Source organism: Pleurodeles waltl, chromosome 11 (assembly GCF_031143425.1).
Source record: "Pleurodeles waltl isolate 20211129_DDA chromosome 11, aPleWal1.hap1.20221129, whole genome shotgun sequence".
Lineage (NCBI taxonomy): Eukaryota > Metazoa > Chordata > Amphibia > Caudata > Salamandridae > Pleurodeles > Pleurodeles waltl.
Genome location: NC_090450.1, coordinates 952,525,484 through 952,552,964, shown reverse-complemented (window position 1 = coordinate 952,552,964; position 27,481 = coordinate 952,525,484). Strand labels below are relative to the sequence as shown.

At 44.0% G+C, this 27,481-nt stretch overlaps 1 protein-coding gene across 2 annotated transcripts in view; it reads left to right on the top strand.

Moving 5' to 3' along the window:
• The first annotated feature begins 7,536 nt into the window (after positions 1–7,536).
• DDX51 (DEAD-box helicase 51) overlaps positions 7,537–27,481 on the top strand; it is a 91,830-nt gene continuing 71,885 nt past the window's right edge. For both annotated transcript variants that reach the window (XM_069215170.1, XM_069215169.1), the window contains exons 1-4: positions 7,537–8,098; positions 19,110–19,914; positions 21,418–21,568; positions 21,818–21,963. In XM_069215170.1, coding sequence (XP_069071271.1) covers positions 8,076–8,098; positions 19,110–19,914; positions 21,418–21,568; positions 21,818–21,963 — 1,125 coding nt within the window. In that variant the 5' untranslated portion in view covers positions 7,537–8,075. The remainder of the gene's footprint in view (positions 8,099–19,109; positions 19,915–21,417; positions 21,569–21,817; positions 21,964–27,481) is intronic.

Here is a 27,481-nt window from a genome sequence, read left to right as displayed (position 1 = left end):
AAAGCTAGAGATGGGGTATAGCAGAGATGGGTTTGGATAATGATGACTGTTAGTGTTAAAGGTCTGGTGACCATTTGAGTTAGGATTAGGGTCACACAATCATTGGAGGGGAATTTAAAGTTGTCTTCACCCCAGAAATTGATAGAACCCCCCCAGCGCGTTCACCGTGCCCAGCGGCCCCTGCATCTTTGATACACGGACTGGCGAATTTAAACATAGAAGATATCTGGTGGGAACAGCATCCGGGACAAAGATTATATATTCTGCTCAAACGTTGCTAGGCCTTACACTTGCATTGACCTGTTCCTCACCTCTAGGGCCCTCTGGCCCTAACTACTGACAACCAGCATGGGCCCAAAGATGCACTCGCACCATGCTACGGTATGACTGGATTTGATAAAAAAACAAAGTACTGAAACCTTTTTTCAAGAACTGATAAGTGAGCCAGTGCTCCCCCTCGGATGCTGCAAAGGTAGTATCAGGGGTGAGCTTACATCATACATCACAGCGTATGAAAGTTCAGGAAAGCAAATGGAACGAGTTGAGAAACTGCATTGCTTAGAGACCCAACCCAAACTGCATGCACAGAACGATATGCAACGTACATAACGAAACAACTGCTGATGTATGAAGCTGCAAAAACATACTAAGAACAGCGAGATAAGGTGGAGAGTTTGTTAGCCTACAAGCTTACACAAGCACTTACTAGGGATCACATTCACAACATCCCAGACATGCAAAGTTTATTACACACTGATTTAGCAACGTATGCTTCACTACCCACCAATAGACACTCTTCATTGGAGAATGCCTATCTTCGGATGAGCAGGAGGCTTACCTGCTGCAGAGACGCCCTACACCTTGAGGAGGTAATACCTGCAGAGGAGGTCGGAACAATTATGTGTAATGTACCAGGTCACAGAGCACTAGGCACAGATCGTTTTTTGGCTTTTTTTTTTCTTTTTTTTTTATAAACAATGCCTTTGCAACCCTGTTATCCACACCACTGGCAGCAGTATGCAGTGACTTCTTAACACAAGGAATCGTCTCGGACACGATGCCTGAATCGCAACTAACATTATTGTTCAAACCTGGTAAGGACACATCATGGAGACCAATTGCCCTCTTTAACATGGACATGAACATCTTTGCCTCCATAATAGTCTCCTGTCTTCACATGATATGGTCAAAACTACTATCACTGTAACAAGCAGGGTTTGTTAAACACCATATCCGAGCTGATACCCGCCCTTTCATGAATGGAAGCTGCTGAGAAAGCCAATAAACCAATTGTCCTTTTTTTTGCTAGATGCGGAGAAGCTCTTCAACAATACTACTTGGTCTCATTACTGAGCTCCCAGACAAGGCCCCCTAGGCCGGAGTATGAAGCGCATGATAATGAGCAGCTACCATAAGCCTGTAACTAAAATTTTAGTCAACCGTGAATATTTTCCACGGGTACATGTCATGCAAGGCACCAAACGTGGCTGCCCTCCATCCGCGCTCATATGCGCCATAATAGTCGAGCCTTTCATACAGAGTGCAGAATAATCAGGCCATCAAATGATTCATGTTTGACACAGGAGCTTAAACTGGCATTGCACAGAGATCAATCACTCAAACAGCATTTGTACAGCACAGCACTATCACACTTAAGAGTATCTGTGCACTGAGGATGATGTGTTTCCATCGACAAGTTACATTTTGAGTCTCTCCAATCAATCAGTGATTTATGAAGCACAGCTAATCACCAGTAGGGTCTCCAGGCGCTGTGTGGGCATGCTGCTCTGTCGAATAGTCAGGTCTTGAGGGCCTTCCTGAACTGCTTCAGTGATGCAGTCTGCCTGAGCTTGAGAGGTAGCGTGTTCCATGCCCCGGCTGCTAGGTACGAGAAGGATCTTTCTCTTGCTGTGCTTTTCCGGATCTTGGGAATGCAAGGGTGAGCTGGGAAGAATTCAGATGTCTGGTACGCAGAAGGCGAGGCAGTGGTTGAGGTATGCTAGCCCTATGTTGTACAGTGCCTTGTAGGTGTGGATCAAGAGTTTGTATGTGATGCACTTGTTGACTGGGAGCCAGTGTAGGTCTCTGAGGTGGGAGGAGATGTGGCTGTGTAGGGGATGTCCAGGATGAGTCTGGCAGCTGCATTCTGGATTCTTTGTAGTCTTGATTGTAGTTTCTTGGTGATGCCGGCATAGAGTGTGTTGCCGTAGTCAGTTTGCTAGTGACAAGTGTGTGGGTGACTGTCTTCCCCATGTCGGAGGGTATCCACTTGAAAATCTTTCGTAAGAGTTGGTGGGGTGGAAATATGATGATGAGATGGCATTGACTTGGCGGGTCATGGTTAGAGAGGAGTCCAGGATGATGCCCAGATTGCATGTGGGGGCGTGAGCATTTTCCAGTGCAGTGGGCCACCAGGAGTCGTTCCAGGTGGTAGGGGTGGAGCTGATTGAGGATCTCTGTCTTGTTGGAGTGGAGTTTGAGGCAACTGGCTTCCATCCAGGCGGCTACTGCTCTCATCCCATTGTGGAAATTTGTCTTGATCTTTGCAGAGTCCTTTAGCAGGGAGAGGATCAGTTGGGTGTTGTCAGAGTAGGAGACTATGTTTAGCCCGTGTTGTTTGATGATCTTGGCAAGCGGGCTATGTAGATGTTGAAAAGCGTCGGGCTGAGTGAAGATACTTGGGGCATTGTGCAGCATGTGCCCTTGGGTTCTTACGTGAATGGTGGTAGTCTGACAATCTGTGCTCTTCCGGTGAGGAAGGACCTGATCCAATCCAGTGCTTTATCGCGGATGCCTGTGTCGTGTAGTCTGGGGCAGAGGGAGGAGTGGGAGACTGTGTCAAATGCAGCGAAGAGGTCAAGGAGGATGAGTGTAGCTGTGCCTCCGTGGTCTAGTATGATGCACATGTCATCGGTGGCTGCTAGGACTGTGGTTTCAGTGCTGTGGGTGCTTCTGAATCCAGATTGGGATCGGTCTAAGATTTGGTGTCTCTCGAGGAATTTGTGAGTTGCTGGTTGATGACCTTTTCCATTACTTTGGTTGGGAAAGGGAGCAGAGAGATGGGTCTGTAGTTTTTCAGCTCCCTTGGGTTAGTGGTGGGTTTCTTGAGCAGCGGGTTGATCTCGGCGTGCTTCCAGTCTGATTGGAAGGTGTTGGTCTTGAAGGATCGGTTGATAGTTTGCCAGAGCTTTGGTGCCAAGGTGGTGCTGGCCAGGTTGAAGATATAAGGGCATGGATCTGAGAGTGCTCCCAAGTGGATGGAGTTCACAAGTCTTTCTGTATCCTCTTAAGCGATGGAGGTCCAGTTTCTGGTGAGGTGCTGGGTCGTGGTTGGCAGTGCGGGTGGGTTTTGGTTCCTGAAGCCTTCGTAAATGTCCTGGTATTTCAGTGAAAGAAGGTGGCGTGGTCATTGCAGAGGTCTTTGGAGGGAGTGAGTGAAGTGGGAGGGGCTGGATGAGGGGTCTGTCCCGGGGTTCGTGAACTCTGACGATGGCAAAGAGCTCTTTGCTGTTGTGAGCACTGGTGCTGATGCATTCTTGAATGGCAGCTTTTTTGGCGGCTCTGATGTTCTGGTGGTGCGTGGTGACTGCATTCTTGTAGGCTGTGTGGTGTTTGGTTGATTTGCTGTTCCTTTATTTCCGTTACAGTTGTCTGCAGGAGCGTTTGAATTCTTGTAGGGCTGCCGTAAACCATTTAGGTGTTTTGCTATAACGGTTTCCTTAGGGGGGCTACGTTGTTGGTGCATTCTAGTAACTAATGGTGTAGATTGCGTGCGACTTCATTCGCATCCGCTGTGTCGGGTGGGAGGGAATGGTTGAGAGCGTTGGTGAGTTGTGCTTCTGTAACTTTGCCCCAGCATCTGCTGAGAGGGTGGGGGGCATAGTGGCATGCAGTGTTGTTTGTGAAGTTAAAGTTGGACGCACTTGTGGTCGGTCCAATGGTGTTCGGAGGTGTGAGACATGGTGATGATGTTCCTTGCTGAGAAGACTGGGTCGAGAATGGGTCCAGCTCTGTGGGTGGGGATGTTGACGAGTGTCTCCTGACACTCTGCTTCTTAACCAAGTCAGAGGCCTCAGGCTTCCAGGTTAATTCTGCAGAATGGGCATAGCAGCTGACCCAAGAAACACTCAAACTATTCTCAAACAAAATGGCATTCTGTGGACTCAGGATTCTGTTTAATACTTGTGCATCAGTTTACCAACCACCACAAGTAATCAATACCATAGTAACATTCCCCTCTGTTAAAGACACTACACAGGGATCGCTCCTGGTGGAGTAGGTTGGAGATATCCTGGCTGTGTCAGTTACCCTCAGTTTGGGCCGCACAGAAAAGTCTTGGCAAAGCGTTCACTTTTACTGCTTGTTAGATTCCCAAAAGAGGTAGCAGACCAATTCCAAAAAAAGCTACTGGCATTTGTGTGGGCAGATATCGAGCCCCCAGGGTCCTAGGCCAGTGGTTACCAAACTTTTTTGACTCGTGGTTCCCTTGGCCATTAGCCGAGGCTCCCCGTTATGTCACTTTTTTTGACGGGTGAAGGGGGATGTAAGCCAGGACTCAGAAGCACTTCCATTTTTCTCCCTAAAAAATAAGTAGGATGAAGCCGATAAAGGACTTCTGCGATAGGGACTGGTCTTTAGTGACTTGGAGTACGCACTGCTAGTAATCTGCTGCTGAAGGCCAGTGCATAACATTTTTGTCACGCCGTTTCTGCCTGCCATAGCGCTTTCTCCTTGTATCCCACATATGACAATAGACCCGATTCAGGCCTCAAAGGGAGAAATACATTCTCCTGATTTTTTTTTTTTATCTCCCACTTTCCTCTTAAATGTTGACACTTTTGTAATTTCATGTTTACCCTCTTTTCCTGAGTAGCTGCAGAACAGAGACAGAAGTAACACTCCATCACTTTCCTTATTGTGCCTAAGTGGACATGCTCTTTATTTATTAGGCAAGACGTCACATGCTGGGCCAAACCATTCCAGAGGCTGACAGCTGTGGCTTCCATAACACCTCCACATGACATTCCCACATGGGTTACTCAGGGCTGCAAATGCACATTACAAAACAAGTTTAATTTTTGCACTGTGATTCTTTGTTTTTCATACTACCCGTATGGCTCTGTTCCAAACATAACATCTTTAGCATGGAGCCATATGGTAGTATGAAAGAGAGAGAATCGCAGTGCAAACAGTGCTTAATTTAAGCCAGTGCCTTCCGCAGGGCTTAATTTGAGCAGGTGGTTTCTGTTTTTCTGCATCAGACATTTAGTAAGAGCAAAAGATACTTATGGGAAATGTGGAGGAAGAGAAAAACTAAAAAGCATCAAAAAAAGGAGGAAGTAGAAAACTGCATGAGTGAGCTGAAGGAGTAGGGAGTGGCTGTAAATGGATTAAAGAGGCCGGAACATTTAAATGCAGCATCCCCTTGTTTCAAAAGAGAGCTTTGAGCACCAGCGCATTTTTATTTGCAAATTAAGCACTGGGTTTCCAGTGGGGGACACCAGCACTTATTTTTAAGGACTGGCACTTGAGCCCATATTTATGAAAAGATTGCACCGCATTTGCATTATTTTCTGATGCAAAAGCGGCACAAACTTACAAAATATAATTATATTTTATAAGTTTGTGCCGCTTTTGCATTAAAAAAAGACTCAATTGCAGGGCAAACTTTTCATAAATATGGGCTTTAGTTTTCTAAATCAGGCATTTACTGCGAGCAAAGGCACATATTGGAAAGATGAAGGAAGAGAAGGACAGAAAAGCTCAACATTGGGAGAAAACTGAACTGAAGGGGCAGGGAGAGGCTGTAAATGGATTGAAGAGGCCCAAGAGGATTACAGCTTCCTCGATGTTCTGTGCATGCATATTTAATTGCAGCAGCTGTGTGTTTCAGAGGAGAGCTTTCAGGTACGTTTTTATTTATAAATTATTGAACACTGAGTGGAAACAAATCGAACTTGATGGGTTTTACAATTTACTATGTAACATTGCAAAACCCTAAGAAGTTTGATTTATTTCCACTGTTTCTTTCTTTTTATACTTCTGTTTGTCTCCGTTCTAAACTTAACTTGTCTTTAAAATGTAGCTGTACATTAGTATGAAACAGAAAGAATCGTAGTGCAGATAAATCAAACTTGTTAGGTTTTTGCAACGTTATGATGTCTATTGTAAAACCCATCAAGTTTGATTTGTTTCCACTGCAAGTCTTTCTCTTTCATACTACCATGCAGCTTTGTTAGCTGTACGGTAGTAGGAAAGAGAGACTTGCAGTGGAAACTGATCAAACTTGATGGGTTTTACAATTTACAACATAACACTGAAAAAACCTAACAAGTTCGATTTATCCACTGTGATTCGTTCTTTTTCATACTACTGTACAGCTCCATTCTAAATGTGATGTATTTTTAGAATGGGGCTGTACAGTAGTATTAAAATGAAAGCATTTCAGTGTTCCCTAGAAGTGTGCGGCGCCCCTGGTGAATTCTGATGCCGCACCAGGGAGCCGCGTTGCACACTTTGGGAAACACTAATCCTAGGACAATACTTGGAACGCAGCTGAGGGAATCAAGGTGGCAAGAGGAGCAATACACAGGTTAAATAGTGTGGGACTGAGTGAGGACCATTGTGGTACTCTGGAAGGGAGCTGAAAGGTGCAGATCTAAAAGTACCACAGCTGACAGCCTGAGTTCTACTAGATAAAAAAAAAAAAGAGCTCAGTAGTCTTATCTCTGATCCCTGCTTAGCGTAGGCTCAGCTATAGCTGGGAGGGTAATGCGCCTGTTGCAAAGAACATGAACCACACTTATTCACAGAACTATACTTTATGAGGATAGCTGTGAGTTACTGCTTTTGTCACACAAATCCTTGTTACTTTTGGAACTTCTGGGATGGCACCTGGCGCTGAGCTGAGGGGTGGATGATGTTTTGAATATATAACACATTTGGTTTATAGTACTATCGGGTACAAGGGCACTAGGTTAGTGCCCCTCCATTTCTGGTGCTTTGCAGCATTTTTAAGATGATGTTAGAGTTTTTCGTTGTTCAAATTAGTGTAATTTATGTTATTCATATGTTTTGCTTACGAGAAAGTGTCGCTCATAGTCGTTGAAATGTCACCCATATTTAAACTGAAAGTATAAAAATGTCACACTTAGCAGTCTGAAACATTGGCAGCTGTTGTCACTTCCAGATGAAGGCCAGCAGACTGAAGCAACCGCGGAAAGTCAGACGAAACGATCGGCGAAAGTCAGGGTCACCGTGCTTTCGTTTACAAGAATGTCCAAATGACGCTTTAGCCTGACCCTAAAATGGACGCCATTAAATGGCCATGCCTGATACTATTCTTGGTAATACAAGGCGAGCACTTCTCAATATTTCTACGCCTATTAAAATGCTGACATTTTATCTTTGGACACTTTTTCACAGTTCTGTAATTTGATTCGCAAATGGAGGGATCCTTTTGCTCTGACAATTAGGTGCTTTGCACCAATATAGTCTTCTTTCTACCCCCATGTTAGAATTTACGTCATCTAACAGCGCCAGGTTTGCTGTACCATGCTGTTTTCCCTGGATTGTGTTTTGGGGGTGGCTGTTTTAGGAAGGGGATAGAAGATTACATTCATTCAGAGAAGGGCGCTTGAGAGGGAAGTGTGGCAGAGAAGGGAAGGAAAAATATGTAGCTGCGCAAACTAAGAAAACGTGGGAAGATAAAAAAGGATAGACCAGAATGGCCAGGCGGTAATAAAAGGGGTAAAAAAACATCAAAAAAGGGTGCCAGGCAGACAAGGGAGAAAGAGGCAAGCAAAAAACGGGACACAGTTGTATATATGTAAGAGGCAAGTGCGGTAGAAAAGGGAGGGGGGATAGTGTATAGATCCATGAAGAGCAGAAGGAAAGCCCCACACGGGAAGCTGGAAAGGAGAAAGGCACAGCAGAACGAGCTAGGGAAGCCGAGGAAAGAAGAAACGAGCCGGCAAGGAAGGGGGTGGTGTGGCGGGCAGCACTGCTCAGCAGGGGCCTTCTAGGGAGAGGCGAGCGAGGAAGAGGTCAAGGTCCCAGCGCCAACCTACGTAGCAATGGCTCTCTTTGTCGTTAACAGGTAAATGCATCCGTTATGCTGTTCACGTTTTTTTTAAGTAGCGTTTGTCAGCTCCTTTGCTTTGAGATAATTTAGGTTTTATGCAGACTGCGGTCCGCGATTGTGGGCTTACTTTATAGACTGTCCGGATGACCGTGGCAAATGACTCTTGGCCCATTGTAAGTGTGGTTCAGTTGGTTTTTGAGGGGTGGCAGATTGGTCCCCTGTCGCATTGATCCATAGCAGGGTGATCATTGCAGCATTCCAGTCTAATCCATATAAGTGTTAGCTGTATTATGGTTATGCCCTGGGGGTATTGATATTACAGCCTTCTGCCTAACCCATGTTTGTTGTGGTTGTACTTGTCTTCCTGGTATCATCGTTGTTCTGTGAACGAAGGGGCTTGCGGTAGGCCAACCACATATCTGGGGTGGTTTGGGGGTTGGGGTGGGGGGGTGAGTGGAACGGGTCCTATCAGAGTTGTTGCTGTGTGGATTGCTTGTTTGCTCCTGAGCTTGTTTTTGACCGAGCTTGTGTCACCTTAACTGTGTGAACCCCATGTATGTTATGTAGATTTTTAGAACACGCGAGGGTATCCTGCCACTAGCAGATGTGAGGCTGGCCAGCTTAGCTGGAATACTCGAAGAGCCAGGTCTTCGGCTTCTTGAGGAATTCTAGAAGTGAGGAGATACTCGAAAGTGTAGCTAAAGGTCGTTCCATGCTTTAGGAGCAATGACGGAGAGATATTGACTACTGGATCTTGTTTTCTGTATACAAGGAATGTGTGCGAGTAAGAAGTGCAACTGATTGGAGGCGTCTGGGAAGGTTTGTCAAAGTGGATTTGTTTGTTAAGGTAGGCAGCGCCCGAGTTTCGTAGTGCCTTGAAGGTCCGAGTCAGGAGTTTGAAGTGAGCTCACTTGTGTATGAGTAGTCAGTAGAGCTTCTTGAGGTGGGGTGAGATGTGTGTGTGTGTGTCGTGGTAGGTTGAGAGGTATTCTTGCTGCAGAGTTCTGAATGGTCTGCAGCCTCCTGATGAGTGCCTTGTTGATACTGAAGTAGAGGTGTTTCTGTAGTCCAACTTGCTTGTGGCGTGGGTGAGGGTTTTTCTCGGCTTCTTCAGTGTGTAGAAGCATGAGGCAAAAGTGTTGCTGACTTGATTGGGCATATCAAGTTTGAAGTCATTGATTATCCCGAGGTTCTTGGCGGTGGTGTGGGGTTGGGCCAAAAAGAGTTGGCCACCAGGCGAAGTCCACAGTGAAGAACTATGTGATTTGGGATTTTGGAACGGAATCTTGACTAGGAAAGTTGTGACTGTCTCTGCCAGGGTTTGGGTTGTGTCGTCCAACTCTGGATAAACCATATACGTAATTGCTCTGTTTCTCTCCCCCCCCCCCCCCCCCCCACACACACACACAATAGCAACAAGTTTGAACCCATCAATCAGGACAGTGTCTACTTGTACAGATCTCCGGTCTCTCACAGTGACCCTGTTGTCATCTGAAGGATAACGGTTGTTTGTTTCTTTCTCTGTGATGGGCAGATTTACTTAAGTTAAATATTCTGTACTTTTGTCAAGATCCTTGGTTTCATTCTTATGTAATTATCATCTGAGGATGGGGTGTAGTGCAGAAATAGCATGGCACTACGATGTGCAGCGCCGCCTTTCAATATTAAAACACTAACCTGCAGCACAATACCTCACTTGCTGCTGCTCTGCATGCTGTTCGCCGGCTCCTCACAATTGCTGCATCTTGCGACAACAGCAGACTTAATGGTTGCGTGATGCACAGTGCAACCCGTTCTTTCGTTCTGGATTGGAGGCGTGCACGCTGTGTGCACTCCCTTGTGTAGGTGGTGGAGGACTGCTTGGACTACGCGCACTCCATACCTTGAGAGGGGGCCTGTGCGGTAGCTGTCTTAATAAAATACATCACACACACTTGTGCATACAGCAGTAAAATAGACGAAGGACGATTGCTGAATGGATCTGGGCATAGAAATGGGAATACGTGAAGTCCCCTAACAGTTCCACAAGTATGACGTAGGAATCCTACTGTGCAGAGCCCTTAACACTGAAAGTGAACAACAGAATCTTCCTCACAGTTTTCGTCATTGTGAATAATCTGTATTTCAGTTTTTTACGGTGGTGACCACCTTCTTTATTTTGATTAATTGTTTTCAGAACCTGTTCTCGGAAATTGGTTGACTACTTTTATTTATTTATTTTGGTATATGATTTAAAGCTGCATGTCTACTCTAGTACACATGCATGCTTATTGTAAATTCATACCATATGTTTCTAGCAGCTATAACTGCAAATTGTGTGTAAGGTCTTGCAGAGATAAAGTTGGCTATGGCTACTTTACCTGTTTTAGCACCACCCACCTTCCTACAAAGTCCCCAAAAGACAGAAATGGTATAGTAGGACTGGCACACGGCTTTTGAGACCTTTTTTGGAGGGAGTAGGTGGAGAGTTGCTTGTTGCAAAGGGAAAACTGGTTACATAAAAAAATTGTTAGGGCAGCTACATTTAGAAAATAGCTTAGAGTTTGAAGGCTGGCAGATTTTCAAAACTCTGGGAAAACCCACAAGTCATGCTAAGGTGAATGATGGTACTTGTGACGTGAAGAAGAATTCAGTTATAAGTAGATTTCTAGAAGATAATTTTGTAAGAAATTCATGATCGGTGTTGGAGAGACATTAATTATTGATGTGCAGTTTCCTGGTGCACACGTTGAACAGTGTGTGGTGGTTTTATACTTGTTAGGTGCCACTTGCAAGATAAAGGATTTGCCTGATGCCTTTTGTCCTCCAAAAATAAAGATAGAGACTAGCAAACCCAAGATAAAAGCACAGGGGGAAAAACACCAGTGCTGTAGGTGTAGTATTACCAAACACATAGTGGTGTTGAGTGCTTGTCCTGCAATAAAGGCAAGTTGCTACAAGTGTGAAGGAAAGTACCATCTTGCCTGGCACGTTACCCCCATATTTCACCATATATTTGTTGTTTTAGTGTATGTGTCACTGGGACCCTGCCAGGCAGTGCCCCAGTGCTCACAAGTGTGCCCTGTATGTTTTCCCTGTGTTATGACTAACTGTCTCACTGAGGCTCTGCTAACCAGAACCTCAGTGGTTATGCTCTCTCTGCTTTCAAAATTGTCACTAACAGGCTAGTGACCAATTTCACCAATTCACATTGGCATACTGGAACACCCTTATAATTCCCTAGTATATGGTACTGAGGTACCCAGGGTAATGGGGTTCCAGGAGATCCCTATGGGCTGCAGCATTTCTTTTGCCACCCATATGGAGATCTGACAATTCTTACACAGGCCTGCCAGTGCAGCCTGAGTGAAATAACGTCCACGTTATTTCACAGCCATTTACCACTGCACTTAAGTAACTTATAAGTCACATATATGTCTAACCTTCACCTGGTGAAGGTTGGGTGCAAAGTTACTTAGTGTGTGCGCACCCTGGCACTAGCCAAAGTGCCCCCACATTGTTCAGGGCAAATTCCCCAGACTTTGTGAGTGCGGGGACACCATTACACACGTGCACTATACATAGGTCACTACCTATGTATAGCGTCACAATGGTAACTCCGAACATGGCCATGTAACATGTCTAAGATCATGGAATTGTCACCCCAATGCCATTCTGGCATTGGGGAGACAATTCCATGATCCCCCGGGTCTCTAGCACAGAACCCGGGTACTGCCAAACTGCCTTTCCGGGGTCTCCGCTGCTGCTGCTGCCAACTCCTCAGACAGGTTTCTGCCCTCCTGGGGTCCAGGCAGCCCTGGCCCAGGAAGGCAGAACAAAGGATTTCCTCTGAGAGAGGGTGTGACACCCTCTCCCTTTGGAAATAGGTGTGATGGCTGGGGAGGAGTAGCCTCCCCAGCCTCTGGAAATGCTTTGATGGTCACAGATGCTGCCCATCTCTGCATAAGCCAGTCTACACCGGTTTAGGGATCCCCCAGCACTGCTCTGGCACGAAACTGGACAAAGGAAAGGGGAGTGACCACTCCCCTTACCTGCACCTCCCAGGGGAGGTGCCCAGAGCTCCTCCAGTGTGCCCCAGACCTCTGCCATCTTGGAAGCAGAGGTGTTGCTGGCACACTGGACTGCTCTGAGTGGCCAGTGCCATCAGGTGACGTCAGTGACTCCTTTTGATAGGCTCTTACCTTTCTTATTAGCCTATCCTCCTTCTTAGGTAGCCAAACCTCCTTTTCTGGCTATTTAGCGTCTCTGCTTTGGGGAATTCTTCAGATACCGAATGCAAGAGCTCACCAGAGTTCCTCTGCATCTCCCTCTTCACCTTCTGCCAAAGGATCGACCGCTGACTGCTCAGGACGCCTGCAAAACCTCAACAAAGTAGCAAAGACGACTACTGCAACCTTGTATCGCTTCATGCAGCCGGCTTTCTCAACTGTTTCCTGGTGGTGCATGCTCTGGGGGTAGCCTGTCTCCTTCTTGCACCAGGAGCTCTGAAGAAATCTCCCGTGGGTCGACGGAATCTTCCCCCTGCAACCGCAGGCAACAAAAGACTGCATCACCGGTCCTCTGGGTCCCCTCTCAGCACGACAAGCGTGGTCCCTGGAACTCAGCAACTCTGTCCAAGTGACTCCCAGAGTCCAGTGACTCTTCAGTCCAAGTTTAGTGGAGCTAAGTCCTTGCCTCCCCACGCTAGACTGCATTGCTGGGTACCGCGTGATTTGCAGCTGCTCCGGCTCCTGTGCAATCTTCCAGTATTTCCTTCGTGCACAGCCAAGCCTGGGTCCCCGACACTCTAACCTGCAGTGCACAACCTTCTGAGTTGTCCTCCGGCGTCGTGGGACTCCCTTTTCTGACTTCGGGTGGACTCCGGTTCACTCCTCTTCTAAGTGCCTGATCCGGTACTTCTGCGGGTGCTGCCTGCTTCTGTGAGGGCTCCCTGACTTGCTGGGCGCCCCCTCTGTCTTCTCATCCAAGTGGCGACATCCTGGTCCCTCCTGGGCCACAGCAGCATCCAAAAACCCTAACCTCGACCCTTGCAGCTTGCAAGGCTTGTTTGCGGTCTTTCTGCGTGGGAACACCTTTGCAAGCTTCTTCACGACGTGGGACATCCATCCTCCAAAGGGGAAGTTCCTAGTCCTCTTCGTTCTTGCAAAACACCAAGCTTCTTCCATCCGGTGGCAGCTTCCTAGCACCCTCAGCTGGCATTTCCTGGGCTCCTGCCCACTCTCGACACTGTCGCGACTCTTGGACTTGGTCCCCTTGTCTTACAGGTACTCAGGTCCGGAAATCCACTGTTGTTGCATTGCTGGTGTTGGTTTTCCTTGCAGAATGCCCCTATCACGACTTCTGTGCTCTCTGGGGGTTGTAGGTGCACTTTACATCTACCTTACAGGGGCTTGGGGTGGGCTATTTTTCTAACCCTCACTGTTTTCTTACAGTCCCAGTGATCCTCTACAAGCTCACATAGGTTTGGGGTCCATTTGTGGTTCGCATTCCACTTTTGGAGTATATGGTTTGTGTTGCCCCTATACATATGTGCTCCTATTGCAATCTATTGTAACTTTACACTGCTTGCATTACTTCCTTTTGCTATTACTGCATATTTTTGGTATTGTGTACATATATCTTGTGTATATTTGGCATCCTCATACTGAGGGTACTCACTGAGATACTTTTGGCGTATTGTCATAAAAATAAAGTACCTTTATTTTTAGTATATCTGTGTATTGTGTTTTCTTATGATATTGTGCATATGACACCAGTGGTATAGTAGGAGCTTTACATGTCTCCTAGTTCAGCCTAACCTGCTCTGCTATAGCTACCTTCTATCAGCCTAAGCTGCTAGAAACACCTCTTCTACACTAATAAGGGATAACTGGACATGGCACAAGGTGTAAGTACCTCTGGTACCCACTATAAGCCAGGCCAGCCTCCTACAAAGTGTAGAAAAGTGGGACACTTTTCCCAAGAATATTGGGGGTAAGAGTGATTATAGTAAAGGTGATGTGAACATGGTTCAAGGTGGAAAAATAAAGACATAAAGAGCAGTGTTGATGAGAATGAAAGAACTGGTGCTGAAGTTTTGGTAGTGTTTGGTGCGACTTTGCATGAGTATGGGGAACCACAAAGCCGCTCTATGAATGTTAGGTAAAAGTGTGTAGTGTGGAGGTGCAGATGTGGGAGTACTCATGTTCACATTTATACTGTGATAGACCTTCGTGTGAGAGATTAGTGAAAGCATAGTGTCATGCTGTTGATGTGGGACCAGAAGGTTACGGTTATTGTGGAGTCATGTTAACCATGTTGGGCTTCTCCTAGGCAGAATAGTCCTATGATAATGAACATGCTGAAGGCAGTCTGTGCGGTTGATAAATGGAAGCCACTGTTGCGGGTGAGAGAACAGTGCACATTTGGGAATGATGCAGAGGACGTCTTGTTGGCAGGGGATTGTGAGCCTAGTTTGTGGGCAAGAAAGATCCCTAAACTGTTAAGTGGAGAATTGTGATAGCTGAAGAAATGTCACTATCGTATTACCTTGAGTAGCACGCACAATCACCCAAGGGTACACATACAAAAAACAGTGTGACTGTTCTAAGAGCTTAAGGCACACATTGATTCTAAGTTTCATTCGGAAGCTGGAGTGATCAGTAATGGATCTTAGAGCCAGCAACAGAGCTTTCCGGAGGATGGGACCAAGAACAAAGAACGAGTAACCGGCAAATCAGGTTTTCCGGTATTTTGGGAGTGAGAGTAGAAGACTTAGAGAGGAAAGAGGTCTATTAAAGTATTTTGTGAGGTGAGAAGAGATGAAGCTGAGGGAAAACCACGAATGGAGGAGTGTACAATGCATAGAATTTTAAATGAAAACCTCTTCTGAATGGGCAGCTAGTGAAGGGATCACAGAATAGACTGAGTGCCTAACGGGAGGAGTTTGAGCAACCAGACGAGCTGCTCAATTCTGAACTGCCTGCATGTATTGTAATAAGTATGCATTGGTACCCCTTACAATAATTCAGTCTGGACCCAATCAGAGCAATCGCAGTAGTATGAAGTGCGTCCAGAGAAGCAGTTTTTTGAAGATTCTTCTGCCAGTATGCTGTATCGGTTACTACCAAGGTGTTGTCAATTCACAGCTGTCCATGAACAAAGTAGTAAATCTGCCTCCATAGTATTATGCATACATACAGGTGCAGATTTCCCATTTATGGGAATTCAGACTTTCCCAAATTTACTCCTGGAAAAGCACACATTTCCATGCATACTACTAGAAATGTCCTGACATCTTCCATTGGCTCTTATTGCCCCTGTGTGGAAATCTACATAGTGTAGATTTAAGCTCAGGCGGAATGGTGCTCCCTGTAGGAAAGTTTTCTCTTTAAGGCTGTCAGTGTGTTTTGACTGTGTTCACTGGGGTCCTGCTAACCAGAACCCCAGTGACTGTGCCCTCTAAATTTGGTTGCTTAAGACTTAGTACACCCCACAACTGGCATACAGGTGCCCCCATGTAAGTCCCTAGTATATGGTACCTAGCTACCCAGGGCATTGGGACACCAGGGGTTCCCCATGAGCTACAGCCATCCCTGGGAGCCTATGCAAAATGTGTCTTCAGGCCTGCCGTTGTAGCCTGCGTGAAAAGGTTCATGCACCCTTTCACTACAGGTCACTCCACCAGTTTACTGTAAGTCACCCCATGCAGGCCCTCCTAGCCCAGAGGACAGGGTGCAAGTACCTGTGTGTGAGGGCACTGCTGTGCCATCATACTGCAGTGTCTCTACGTGAGCTCAACATCCAGCAGGTTTATCAAGTCAGCCAACATGACCGTCCAGTCCTTCAAATCGTCCCCCAACTTTTTATCCCTTCTGACATGCTTCATGCACACCTCCTCTGCCACCACCCACTCAGACATGTCCCTAAGCCAGTACCCATACCTCAGAGGTTCTGTCCTCAACCACTTTATAGCTATGTGCAGACAGTGCGTATATCAATGGTGCTGGTGCACCCTGCATTTGGCAGCATTTCCGCCGGATCAATTATGAGCCGGGAACAATGCTGCTGCACCTTTCCCACTTGGCTGACCGGCGGAAATCAAGGTTTCCGCCGGTCAGTCCAGTGGGAAAGTTGTAATGGGGCTAGTGGGGAGACCGGCAGCACTGCGGCGGTCTCCTTGTTGGGGAGTTGTTGGGGACAGATGTTTCCATCCGCCAAACTCCTAATGACCCCCACAATACACTTCATTGTGAAACAGTAACCAGTGTTTTCTGGGCATCAGCGAAAATCCAGCATGAGAAGTCCAGAACATCACATCTAGAAAACAAATAAGCGGTTTAACACTTGAGGACTGGTGATTTCTTTGTCAATGACAAGGGCTCTGTGTGCTTGAGATTTGCAGGAACAATGCCTTCTGGAAGAAAGGCATGTTTAATATCATGCATGGTTGCCACTTCTGAGGCAAACTGTTTCAGTTTGTATGTTCGCTAGCAAGTGTCTAGAGATTTCGGGTGTCTAACGTTATCAGAAGTTGCCAGTAGCTCGTCCTGCATTACCTATTGACACTCATGAAGGAGGCTGTGTGTATAATGGACGAGTTTGTGCTCTGCCAGCAGATCCATATTCTTACACTGTTTTCCTGATAGTTCTGCATTTCCGGCCTAAACAGCTACAGGCTCGTTGTCCAGATGTTCTTGTCTGAAGGAGTCACTAGTTCAATAGCAAGTGTTCAAAAACATGGAATTGTGGCCTGAAAGTTTTAAGGTTCTTAAAGAGCCTAAGTATTTCAGCGTTTTTTTTTTACTGACTTCTCTCTGCTTGCCATTAGTTTGTTTACATATTTAAAAAAAGAAATACAATTTTGGACTTTTTAATTTCACATAAGTACTACAAGTCAGGAATGAGAGTCTATTTTGCTTCAGCCTCTGCTTTTGACTCATGCACATAAAGGCCTCATGAGCATCAGTGCTAATACTGGCAGATGTTTGGAAATCTTTAAAACTTTTCTTATTTACAGCACCTTTCTTTTTAAAAATGTATTTAATCAAATTTTAAAATACATATCAGTTATAGCTTGTACAATGTTTTCTCAGAAGGAACATAGAACATATTCTTTCTGTTTTTTTTATGTATGGATTTCAACTTCTTTCGTGGACTACAGCAATTTAAATTGTATTTGTTGTGCTTCACCTCCAGAGTGTGCTGTATCCAGGAAGGTGTTCACGTGCATGTCAAAATATGGTGGGTGAAGGTAGAAAAAGGGAGGAAGAGTCTGTATTAAGGGCTTTTCTTTGCACTGCTGTTCCAACAACATGTAGCCTAAAAGTGTAATGATCTTTGATGGTATTCATGCTGGTTGGAAGAGTTCTACAGCTTTGGCCTGAACAGTGAATCATCTTTCACTGATATTAGCCAAACCAATTAATGAGTATTGCCAGTGAAAAGTGCAGAAACTTTTCTTTTTTGCCTGATACCAAAGGTTGCTGTTTGGAAATCACTATTGTAGACCCTAAACATTCATTGTTTCAGTATATTAATTTATCAGGAAGCTATAAATGGCACTACAAGTCTCCTTTTGGTCACTTCCATACACTTAAAAATTGTAGTGCCTCTGCAAAATGAGGAAAGGAAAGTTGGGGTCCAGTCCGGGAAGAGTTGGCCAGTATTCTTCAGTTATATCTCCCATTGCATGTGAAGTAGATAACAGCCCAATTTAGTTACCAGGCTTTTCTTGAAGTGCATATAGTTTGGTCCTAACCTGAGGTTTGGGTTGAAGGTATTTTGAGCATGGACTTACAGAGATCTGATTATCTTGTATCTTTTTGAAGAAGTGTTGGGTGATCAGATGTACAAGTGCCAAGTCTCATTTCACATAGTTGGGAGCCGGTTGCTCAGCATATTCTATTCCTTTACTCCATTAGGTATTATGCATTGAAAAACTGGTTTTGAACATAATGCTTGCAACCACCAGAAACTAGTGGACTGCTTTGATCTGCAGGTCACAGGCTTAAATCATAGCATTTACAAAAAAACAACACCCCCAGGTACAAGATTTGTTTTTTTAACAAACCTCAAACATACACCCACACCATTACCCTTCATTTATCTCAAAAACAATTTATTACAAATACCATATAAATATCCTCCTTTGAACACAATTTAAAACTCCCCCCCTATCACATCATTTCTAGAGAGCAGATTGAGTCAGACGGAATTTTACTGAATGAAAGGTTGTGCAATTGAAGCAGAGGTGGTATTCCTTGAAAATTTAGTGAAGTAGCATGGATACCTTTTGAATTACGGAAATAAGTGGGCATCAGATGAATGAAGATTGATGGATTCACTGAGGGTTTTGGATGAAGGAGGATACTGTAACTAGTGTGGATTTATATGGGCTCCACTATCGATCAGTCCTGATGAAGACCCGTATGGAGCGGTTATTTGGCCCAAGAGCGTGAGGGGGTTGAACGTATTGCTCATGCCTGGATTGGTTGGATTTCTTGGAGAGAATTGGAAATTGGAGGATATGATTCTGTCTTGAAGAAATTATATGATGATTTAATGTGATTAAAGGATTAACCAACAGGCTGTACTTTAAAGTGTATATATTTTCAGGAATTATCTCTGGAATGGTTTGAGGGATCATTTCTCTTTCTTTACTATAAAACATGAGCACTTTATAACTTTTACCCTGGTTTCTCCTTTTTTCTGTGATACGATGGGGAGTTATAAATGGTGTTCAATGGAAGATATTTATATGGTGTTTGTAATAAATGAAGGGTAATGGTGTGTGTGTGTGTGTTTTTTGTTTTTTTTTTTACAAACCTCAATCTTGTACCCAGGGGTGTTGTTTTTTGTAATTAGATATACCCAAACCCTTCTGGGGCTATTTAGTGTTACCCTCTGTGGTTGGTAAATATAAATCATAGCATTGGCAACTCATTGTGTCTTCCTTCTAAGACTGATAAGATAATTAACAAATTGAAGTAACTTTGGATAATAGTGCTACAAAAAGCTTAAAATGTCATTTGTTAAACATTTGCAGGTTCCTCGATGATACCGTCAAAGATGTCAAGGATGGCAGGTCCCAGGCTTTGCTGGAAAAAGTTGTTGAGCGGGCAAAGGCTAGGCAGCTGGAAAAGCAACAGGCTTCATTTGGTGGACAGAAAAAAGCAAAATTACAAAACAAAGTTCTCAAGGATAATTCTACAAGCCCAGCTCAGGAAGGAGTGAGAAATGGGGTAGGCGGCAAAGAAAAGAGCCCTAGTGCTGCGAAGAAGAAGAAGCAAAGGATTGAAGGAGGACAAGAGACAGATAAACAAGCACAGATTTCTTTGTCCGACCACAGTGAAACTGAGAATGATTCAATGCTTAAGAAGGAAGCAAAAAAGAAGAGACTAAAAAGGGAATCTGAACTGGTACAAGATGATGAAGTACTAAACTATGACGGAGACGGAACAGAGGTGGAAGTGGGGAAAAAAGTTAAAAATAAAAAGATGAGAAAGAAAAGGAAGTCTGAGATGGGAGAAGATGAATCTGGAAGAGAGGAGGTAGTGAAAAAGACGAGAAAGAGGAGGAAATCAGAGCAAAGCTCAGAGAATGATGAAGCAGGTGGACATGAGGAAGGGAAAATGAAAAGTAGGATTAAAGCTTCCAGACAAGAAGAAGAGGATGAAACTGAACAATCGGACGATGGAGAGAGCGATGGGGCAGAAGAAAATAGGAGCCAAGAGCTGAACCCATCGAAGGAAGAACAGGAGGATGACGTGAAGGAGGAGGTAGCTGCAGGAACTGACCCTGAAATCAGCTCCCTCGTGCTTGGAGGGTTTGAGAGGAAAGCAGCTCAGAAGGTAATTCAGATTATATTTCTACATTAAGGAAAATATGTGCCCCACAGGCTCTCATGATAAGATCTGGAATGTGTTTTCGTGCTAAAGTAAAAAGTAGTCTAATTATGTAGTAATTGCTGATGAAAGGGAACGTAGCTGGAGAGGTGAATTAATACGATATGTTGGGAAGAGGAAAACAGTTTTATGCCAGGGGTCGTTGGATCTAATTGCAATTATGAGCACCGGAATAGGAGGTTTGTAAACCATGGTATATTATACAAAATGCTGTCTGCGTACTGTTGTATGCAGAGACTGAAAATAAATTCTGGATAGTTGTGGGTAAAGTGAGATTGTAATCTGTGTACCTTTAAATATAGGGGAACGTAGGGTAAGTGTGGACTCTGGAGGAAGGTATCTGGCTACAGATGCATGAAGCTCTGAAGGGAACCTGTGTAAAGTTGTAGCCTAGGGTGGAGGCACTCTGAATACATTCATTTGCAGTATGGGGGAGATGTATAATGAATACCGAAGCACTATACTTTAAAATAACTTTGGAATTGTTATTCAAAATATATATTTTTAATGGAGAAAATAACTAAAGCTGTCCCATCCCCCAAGTAGCAACAGCCATTTCCTACCCATAGGCTTGTGGTCATATCCAGGACATTGCCCAATCCAGGTGGAAAAGTGGAACTTCAATTAAGTTTTATCATAGATGAAAGAGGAATCCTAATACAGTTTTATCCAGAGGACGAGAGGAATCTGGATGCAGTCTTAGTAGTGCGAGAGAGAAATATTTAAGCAGACTTATTCCTGTAGAAAGAGGAATCTGGGCACAGTGTTACCCAGGAAAAGGGGGAAGAGAATTGAGATACATTTGTATCTAGAGGAAGAGAGGAATCTGGGCACAATGTCACTTGGGTGGAGGGTTGGGAAGAGCAATTGGGACACTTTTGTATACAGGGGAAGAGAGTCGAATCAGAATATGGTCTTATTCAAGGAGAGATGGGTATACGCGTACAGCCTTGTGCACCGTGGAGCAGAATGAGGACACAATTGTTGCGCATGAAGAGAGGACTCTAATTACCATCCTATCTAGGTTAAGCAGGGAATCTGGATGCATTCATTTGAACGGAAGAGTGGAACTCTAGATACATTTATATGCAGATGAAATTGAAAAAAGATTGTTTCTAAGCACTAAAATGAGCTTTCAGATTACGAGTTTAGGAAAAGTCCATGAACTAATTTGCGCCATTCAGCGTGATCGTGTAATGGATGGTTAATTGCCCACTGCTTTGAAATCTTTGTATAGTACCAGTAACTAAATCAGAGCACCCAGAACGATTTTAAGGTCTGACCAAAGAAAAATAAAATGGTATTTTTTACAGTCCCACAAGACTGAAGGAATTTAATTGAGATTGAGTAGTGCTGCACATCTTCTTGGATGCATGATCCCCACATGGTCACTCTTGTGGGGCCTGCCACCCCTTCTCTAAATTGCTGACAACTCTTCTTGTCTTCCAGGTACACCGGGTTCTACCTCACTGGCTCTCTCATCCTAGTCTGGTTCAAAAGGACATCAAGCAGCATTTGGTTCCGATCCATGAGGTGCCTGGAATTCATCCCAAAATGTTGAAGAAACTGAAAGCAAACCAGATCCATTCTTTTTTCCCAGGTCTGCATCAAACTCATTTGTTGTCTTGTACCTTCATACACATTGAGATGCAGATTGCAAGTAATTGGTGGCTTTAATAAGTGTTGCGGAGAACTCATGTTAGACATGCTGTATCGGCCTTTCCACATAGATGCATTGTAGAAATAACCTGTTCCATTGTTTTATTACTACATGTGCCCTTCTTTTTTCATACATTGTTTCTTCTGGTGAATATACTCTCACGCTCCATTCTGTTCTACTTCTACTCAGTGCAGGCACAGGTGATCCCAGCCATCTTGGAGAGCACCTGCCACGGCTTTTTGATTGGAAGAGGTGGATACCGTCCCAGCGATATCTGTGTTTCTGCTCCCACTGGTAGTGGGAAGACACTGGCCTTCGTCATCCCAGTGATACAGGTGAGTTCAAACCTTTTGAACAAAGGGAATCCATGCTCAACCCATACAGGTACTGCGTCCTGTTTTTAGCTGTGATCAGCAAGGTAACTAGCTTAAGCCTTTGATTGTAACCCCACCTCCTGCAAAAAAGTTACATCAGTGGGTCCCAACTCTGCGCTTTGAGTCCCCTGTGATCAGAACATACCAGTGATTTCACCACACATATTTAGGAGGACAATCATGTTGCTGCCTAGGCATTTTGCCAGTGAGTCCTCCCTGTGTGTTTGAATCCTCGGGAGGGGGGCACCATCCTGCTAATGAGAGGTGTTTCCTTCAATAGAACACAAATTATGCCACGGCATAAGGATGATTGTATAACAGTAATGATTAATTAAACCTCCTTTACATTTGTTCCTTTGTAACTCGTGGTGCACTTAAGTACATAATTGGCCTTTTTTAAAGTGAGCAGTCTCTGCACTATAAAGTAGTGTTACATCACTATTAACTAAAATCATTTTCCTCTGAGTAAATATAAGAGTGTGTTGTTCGAAAACAAAGCTGCTTTTGTTCGACACACAACATGAGAATTTAAAATCTTTATTGCAGCAAAACCGGCTGTACATTGAAGTGGGCAGTTTATTTGCTGAACTAATGTTACATCAGTCAGAGACCAGGCGTTGTTAAGATGGCGTCCCTGTTGGTCAGTGTGGCAGCGTGTTGTTTCAGTTTGGAGTTCTTCTTGTCAAACAATGAAAACATTGAGTGTAAAGCAGCAATTGTTGCAGTCCAGTGCTGAACGTGTCAGCTTTAGAAATGTGCAGTCTGAAGTAACGTTGCATCAACCAGAGACTGGGTGTTGCTTGTGGTGTTCTCAGTGGAATACTGTGAGGGTATGTCAGTTCAGAGTAGACATTAGTAGGACAACAAATAACAAATGCACTTTAAACACACATCTTCCACACTAGAAGTAACAGTGTACATTTTACGCTGTATTACATGACTATATAGCAAACATTCCTATCCCAACAATTGAACAACACACAAGTAGCAACCACATCAAAAGCGTTCAAATCCTAAAATAGGACTCAAAAGAACATACACTCCTAAAGCCCACTTACTGACTGAGTAGCCACAGGAAGCAGATTCCCTTGTTATCAGCGGAGGCTACCATTGTTATTTATCCTGGCAAACCCAGTTCATTTTTCCGTTCTTCTCTTCCCTTGAAAAAGATGAACTCGCATGTGTTTGGCAAGTTCCAGGGAAGTCTGTGTCTGTCTTTTGGCATCACAGGCTTTCAGCTAGGTGGCGGTATCTGTCTTTTAAGCAAGGGTTTCTTCCAGGTTTGTGGTGTCTGTGATCATGTAGGAGGACTCCTTGCAGTGGTTGTTCACCTCCTCCTGAGCGGTGGATGAGGATGTTTATCTCGTTTTCTGTGAAGCTTAGGCTGCATTGTTGACTATTCACTCTTGCTCCGCTTTCCGGGTCGTCCAGTTGCTCTTCCATGATCTCTGGTGTGTGGGTGCTGACCCTACAAGTTGAGCTACTGCGATTCAGAGCTTTTGCAGTGACTTTTGGCAATCTAGCATCTCTTGCTGGGTGGGGGAATTCTTTCTCTACTCCCAGGCGATTGATTGACCTATTTTGTAGAGTTTGTAGGTTTTCTACAGGAAACGGTTATTTTCACTTCTCGAGGTGTATTCACAATAGTAGTCTTTTCTTGCATGTTGGGCAGTAATGTGAGTACTTTTGGCTCTGCACGGAAGACTTTGTTGTGAGCATTTGTACGGACGTTAAGTACTTGTTTTTAAAATAGCAGATGAGTGTTTTCTGGAGTCCCACTGTGTAATCGTTGCAGTCTGCACAGCCTCAGATTCATCACATTATAGGAGAATTAGTTTTCACAACACAGTTAAATAACTTCATCCAGAGCTTCGGTGCGTACACAAACATTGTAATGTTTTCTTTACAGCACAGACTCTGAGCATTTCAAGGCTTAGGCGACATTTGCAGATCTTTTAAATGTTCTCCCGAAATAGGTTTGTTTGGTTGCATGTTTAATAATCTATCCATTTATTATATGCTGGTATTGGTGAGCTCTCGCTTTGTATAAGTTCTGGAAGACAATATTTAAATGTTTGTTTTGTTTATTAATTCCCATGTTTTGCAGTATATTAGAGTATAGTGAGGCTTTGCTTTAGATGCAGGGCCTCATTACGAGTGTGGTGGTCTGAGGACTGCCACACTCGCGGTGACTGTCGGACCGCTGCACTCCAAGCGGTCCGACCGCCACATTATGATCCTGGCAGGTGGATCCACCAGGGAACCGCCGTCCCCACCAGGCACATTGTTCCCGACAGAATGATGGTGGTCTGAGGTGTACTCGGCCACAGCCGTGCTGAACTCTGCGTCGCTGTGCGGATTGCAACTCAGTTTTCTGCCAGCCTTTCCATGGCGGTCACGCTGCCATGGGGAGGCTGACAGAAAGCCAGTGCTGGGGGCCACATGGGGGTCCCTGCACTGGGCCTCCCTTCCCAGCACCATCAGAATGTGCATTGTCTGCGTTGCAAACAGTGCGCATTCCAATGGTGCTGGTTTGCTACCGTATTTGTATCATGTGCAGGTCAAATACATTTGAGCTAAGTCAATTTTCCTGCCTCTTCAAATTAATTCTTATGCATTTCTCCATGTACTGTTTCCAGTGAATTTTAGGAAGTTTAAAATGCATGAAGATATTGTCATTTTTAGGCATTGAGTAGTAATGGCACTGGATAGTGGTGCAGTCAAGCACATTTTTATGTGTATGATCTAGCAGATAACGAAATGGTGAACATACTGCAGTTCCCTCTTCCATGCGAAGAGGAAAAAGTACTCTTATGCTTGCATTGCATACCGGCAATGCCTGTCTGCACTTCTTGGTCATGCTTGTTAGGGCGTGAGGTGTGGTTGCTTTTCCACTGTTTGGTGAAGAAATCTATTTGGTTGTTGCGCGAATGTCCTGATGTTGCCTGGATTCTTCTATTTAAGAGGCATACAACAATTTACGTATGTTTCTTCTATTAGTTAAAGGTACCATATGTGCTCCTTTTTTGTATGTGGTGGGAGAGGGTGATGAGCTGTTCCTAACACGCCTTGAGGAATTGTTCTGAATGGAGGGACATGTTGAAAGGTATTATCATTGCAGAATTAGCCTGGAGCGGTGTGTTTTTTTTTTTCCATTGATGATCTCGGCTCCAGCTGTTTTGTTTAGTTTTGTGTTTTTAAGCGATTTTATTTTTATTTGTTTATTTTATTTTTATAGTCTATTTTTGAAAGTGCCCACATGACTTTGGAGGCTATAATTGTCCTTTCCAGTTTATGTAGCCTGGAAAAGTTTTATTAAAACTGGTGTATGTTGCTTTCTTTTATTTTCTTGGCTTTCTATTTTCTTGACAAGTTTTGTTTCCACACATCTGTAATGCCTAGGAAATATAAGCTTTTCTTTGTTATACAGGTTACACTATTCCACGTTGTTTGAGAGGGTGTCACCAAATTTTTGGAATTATTTTGCAAGCTGGATTTTGTCTTTCTTGTCACAGTCTTGAACCTTTTTAGGTTTATGCTTAATTCCTGTTTGGTTCTCTGTCTTTTTCACCCACCCTTCAGAACTCTTCGTTCTTAGTCAAACTAGGAGGTCTGTATTTCATACTTTCCTTTCATTTGTGGTTCTCCTGTGGTTATTTATGGACTGGTGGAAACTTTGTCTAAAAGAGGTCAGACCTTCTTTTGGTATTCCATGTGATTTCTGATCATATTGACACAGTAGGGAAAGTTCCTGCCGCCTTTTAGTAGGTTTCTCATTGATGGATTTTTCAATTGGCAGTTGAGATTGGTCTCCCACTTGTGCCTGGTTGAGGAGCTGCGCTGTTTTTGTTTTGTTTTTTAATATATTTTCCAGGTCCTTCTTGGATTTTAGATTTGTCTGGGCATAAATCAGTGTCATTGTGCTGGAACAAGTGCACCTGGGCGGGGACAGTAAATGCCTTGAAGATATTTGTAGACCCATTAGTGATCATCGCATAGTGTATCTCACTACCGCCAAAGTGATAATAATGGGCCCGAATATAAGCAGTTTATCGTGTCCTTTTATGCAGTGACATGTTGCACGCCTATCGGAAACGCAATCCTGTGCGTTACTGTGAAAATCAAACTGAATAGTAAGTCATTCACTGCCCTCTTGTGGCAGGATTTAAAACATTTTGTCACACTTAGTTGCTTGTATACTGTTTTTTTAGGTCTGGCCTTTAGGGCAGCTTTATTTGTTTTGATAGACTTCTTTGACCAACCCCATTAGGGTACAAAGACAATACAATTATGATAAACTTATTATTATTTGCAACAATGTTTTCGAGAATTTATCACTTTCTTCTTAGGCCTGCGCTCTAGATTTTGATCCTGGCTTTTGGGGCGTTTGCGGTTGTCGGTGGTGCTATTTCACTGGTTGCTAGTTTGGATATGAGGCAGGTCAATGGGTTTTAGCCGCCTTGACCACGAGGGTGAGTCTTGTGTTGTGAGACCTAAAAGGCAAGGCAATTTCCCACGTTGGTTTGGAACCTCCTGGGGCTGAAAGGGCTTTATTATTATTTGGAGATACTTGGAGGTCAGTTAACTCCTATTATAAGTACGTCCTGAAAGAAAATGGAGGAAAAAGGTCAATTTTACCAATGTTACCGCAGACCATGATAGAGTTAATAGGAAGATAGGCACAGGAAATGCTAATTGGTTTGGTTATAACTTCTGTGTGTTGAAAAAGACAATCCGAACAGTGCAAAATCTAAAAGAAAGTTAAAAATGAGGGGGTTGGGGGTGATTTGGAAATAAACGTATTAAGAAAGAATTAGCTCGATTAATGGAAAAATGTAGCTTATTTTAACCCAAACTGGAACAAAATAAACTCTGTTATCCAATCGATAGACCAAAAAAAAACAGTTCTGGAGACTGGTAAATGCTGTATTTAACACAATTTCATCTTCACTATTAAACACAATCCTTGAGGAAAAATGGGAAAATCATTTAACTAAATTATTCGGGCTGCCTGTGACAATATTTGTAATAGTCAATCATGTCATTGATCCAGATATTGTAAACTCGTTTTCAGTGAATAATATAAGGAATAGCATTCACAGATTAAAATGTACCTGTGCTGTGGGACCCTACTATTTTTCTGGCTTTGGTTGAAAGAATATCGACTGGTGGGCCAAATGTTATGTACTATTATTTAAGTGGATATCAGTAACTTGAGAATTACCCATACTCCTGGAGGGGCAGAGTAGTAAAACTAATCCTTAACAAAGGGTGTGGAAGTCACCTGCAAAAGTACAGACTGACTAGTCTAACAGATGTAGGTTCAGCGATCTTGGCGAAGATCCTTCTAACGAAATTGGAGCTTAAGTAAAAATCTTTACCCTGTGGTTAAGAGTTAAGAAGCCGGTCGAGGTAAATCAAAGATATGTGTCTGCTTCATCGACTTCGGAACTGCCTGTGACACAGTGGGGCAAATTAG